This window comes from Aplysia californica, unplaced genomic scaffold (genome assembly GCF_000002075.1).
Source record: "Aplysia californica isolate F4 #8 unplaced genomic scaffold, AplCal3.0 scaffold00575, whole genome shotgun sequence".
NCBI lineage: Eukaryota > Metazoa > Mollusca > Gastropoda > Aplysiida > Aplysiidae > Aplysia > Aplysia californica.
In genome coordinates this window covers 15129-16231 of record NW_004797845.1, presented here as the reverse complement: position 1 = coordinate 16231, position 1103 = coordinate 15129, and the positions used below count along the sequence as shown (strand labels likewise).

At 39.7% G+C, this 1103-nt stretch overlaps 1 protein-coding gene across 1 annotated transcript in view; it reads right to left on the bottom strand.

The window, feature by feature from the left end:
• LOC101858888 overlaps positions 1-1103 on the bottom strand; it is a gene marked incomplete in the record, with an annotated part of 67514 nt that overhangs the window by 55752 nt on the left and 10659 nt on the right. Inside the window, 1 exon segment of the mRNA XM_013087335.2 lies at positions 305-434. Coding sequence (XP_012942789.1) covers positions 305-434 — 130 coding nt within the window.

The following is a 1103-nucleotide window of genomic DNA, read 5'->3' as shown; positions in this document are numbered from 1 at the left end:
GGTGGGGGGGGGTCGAAAGACTAGGAATTCGGTTCTACGCACCCTGGGGTCGTGGCTGTGGAGAAAACTGAGAGGGAATCTAGCAAACCTGAAACCAAAACTATGTAGAGTCTTGTATGAAAAAAGCGAGCCTATTATTACTGCAGGTATGGAAAACAAGCAAAAATGTTCAGTCTTCTACTAATCACGTCTGCACGAATCAGTTCTTGAATATAATGATATCCAAACATCTATGTCCAGACAAACTAGCTCACGACGCGGAGAGAAAAAAAAGGAAAAATAAAAATTAAAGGAAATTACTTACTCTATCTGCCAGATAAGCGTGACGTTCACAAATTCTGGGTGTTTATATGATATCCCAAGATCCCAAGTGCACGACATCCTCTCCCAGTTGTAAACTCGACATGAGATGTTCTGCACTGGCCTGGGTTCGTCTAAGGATATAAACAATAATTTTTTTTAAATTACAATATGTAATCGAAATAAGGTATCTGGACTAGTGGACTTGAAACTTCGTCTTCTAAAATACAAAAAGCATAATTTTATTTTTATAAAGAGATTTTGAGATAATTCTCAAATACAAATCCTAAAAATTCCCGTCTGGAATCAGTATGGCGAAGGCATTTCAGCCATAATAAGGTAACAATAACGTGTCCAATACTGTGGCGCCGGTGGCCTAGTGGTCAGGTTCTCAGACTCGTAACCATGGTCCTGGGTTCGAAACCCGTCCGGGATCTAACATTTTGTCTTTTGGAAAGGCACTTTTCACGAATTTTCCTCACTTCATCCAATTCAGAAAGGGCACCCAGCTATAGACACTGTTATATCTTGTCAGTTTGTTATCGTATGAACGTGTGTAATCACAGCTTACACTGTATGCTTCCCGGGAAAACGAGAATATTTATGAGAGTTTTCGGGTCTGCTGGGGTAATAATGGTTGTAATGCGCACATTATAGCATGCTATTGAGCGTGGGTATGTGCTATAATAATATAAATACAACCATTATTATCATCATCATCAACAGCAGCAGCAACAGCATTATCATCAACAGCAGCAGCAACAGCATTATCATCATCATCATCATCATCATCATCAGCAGCA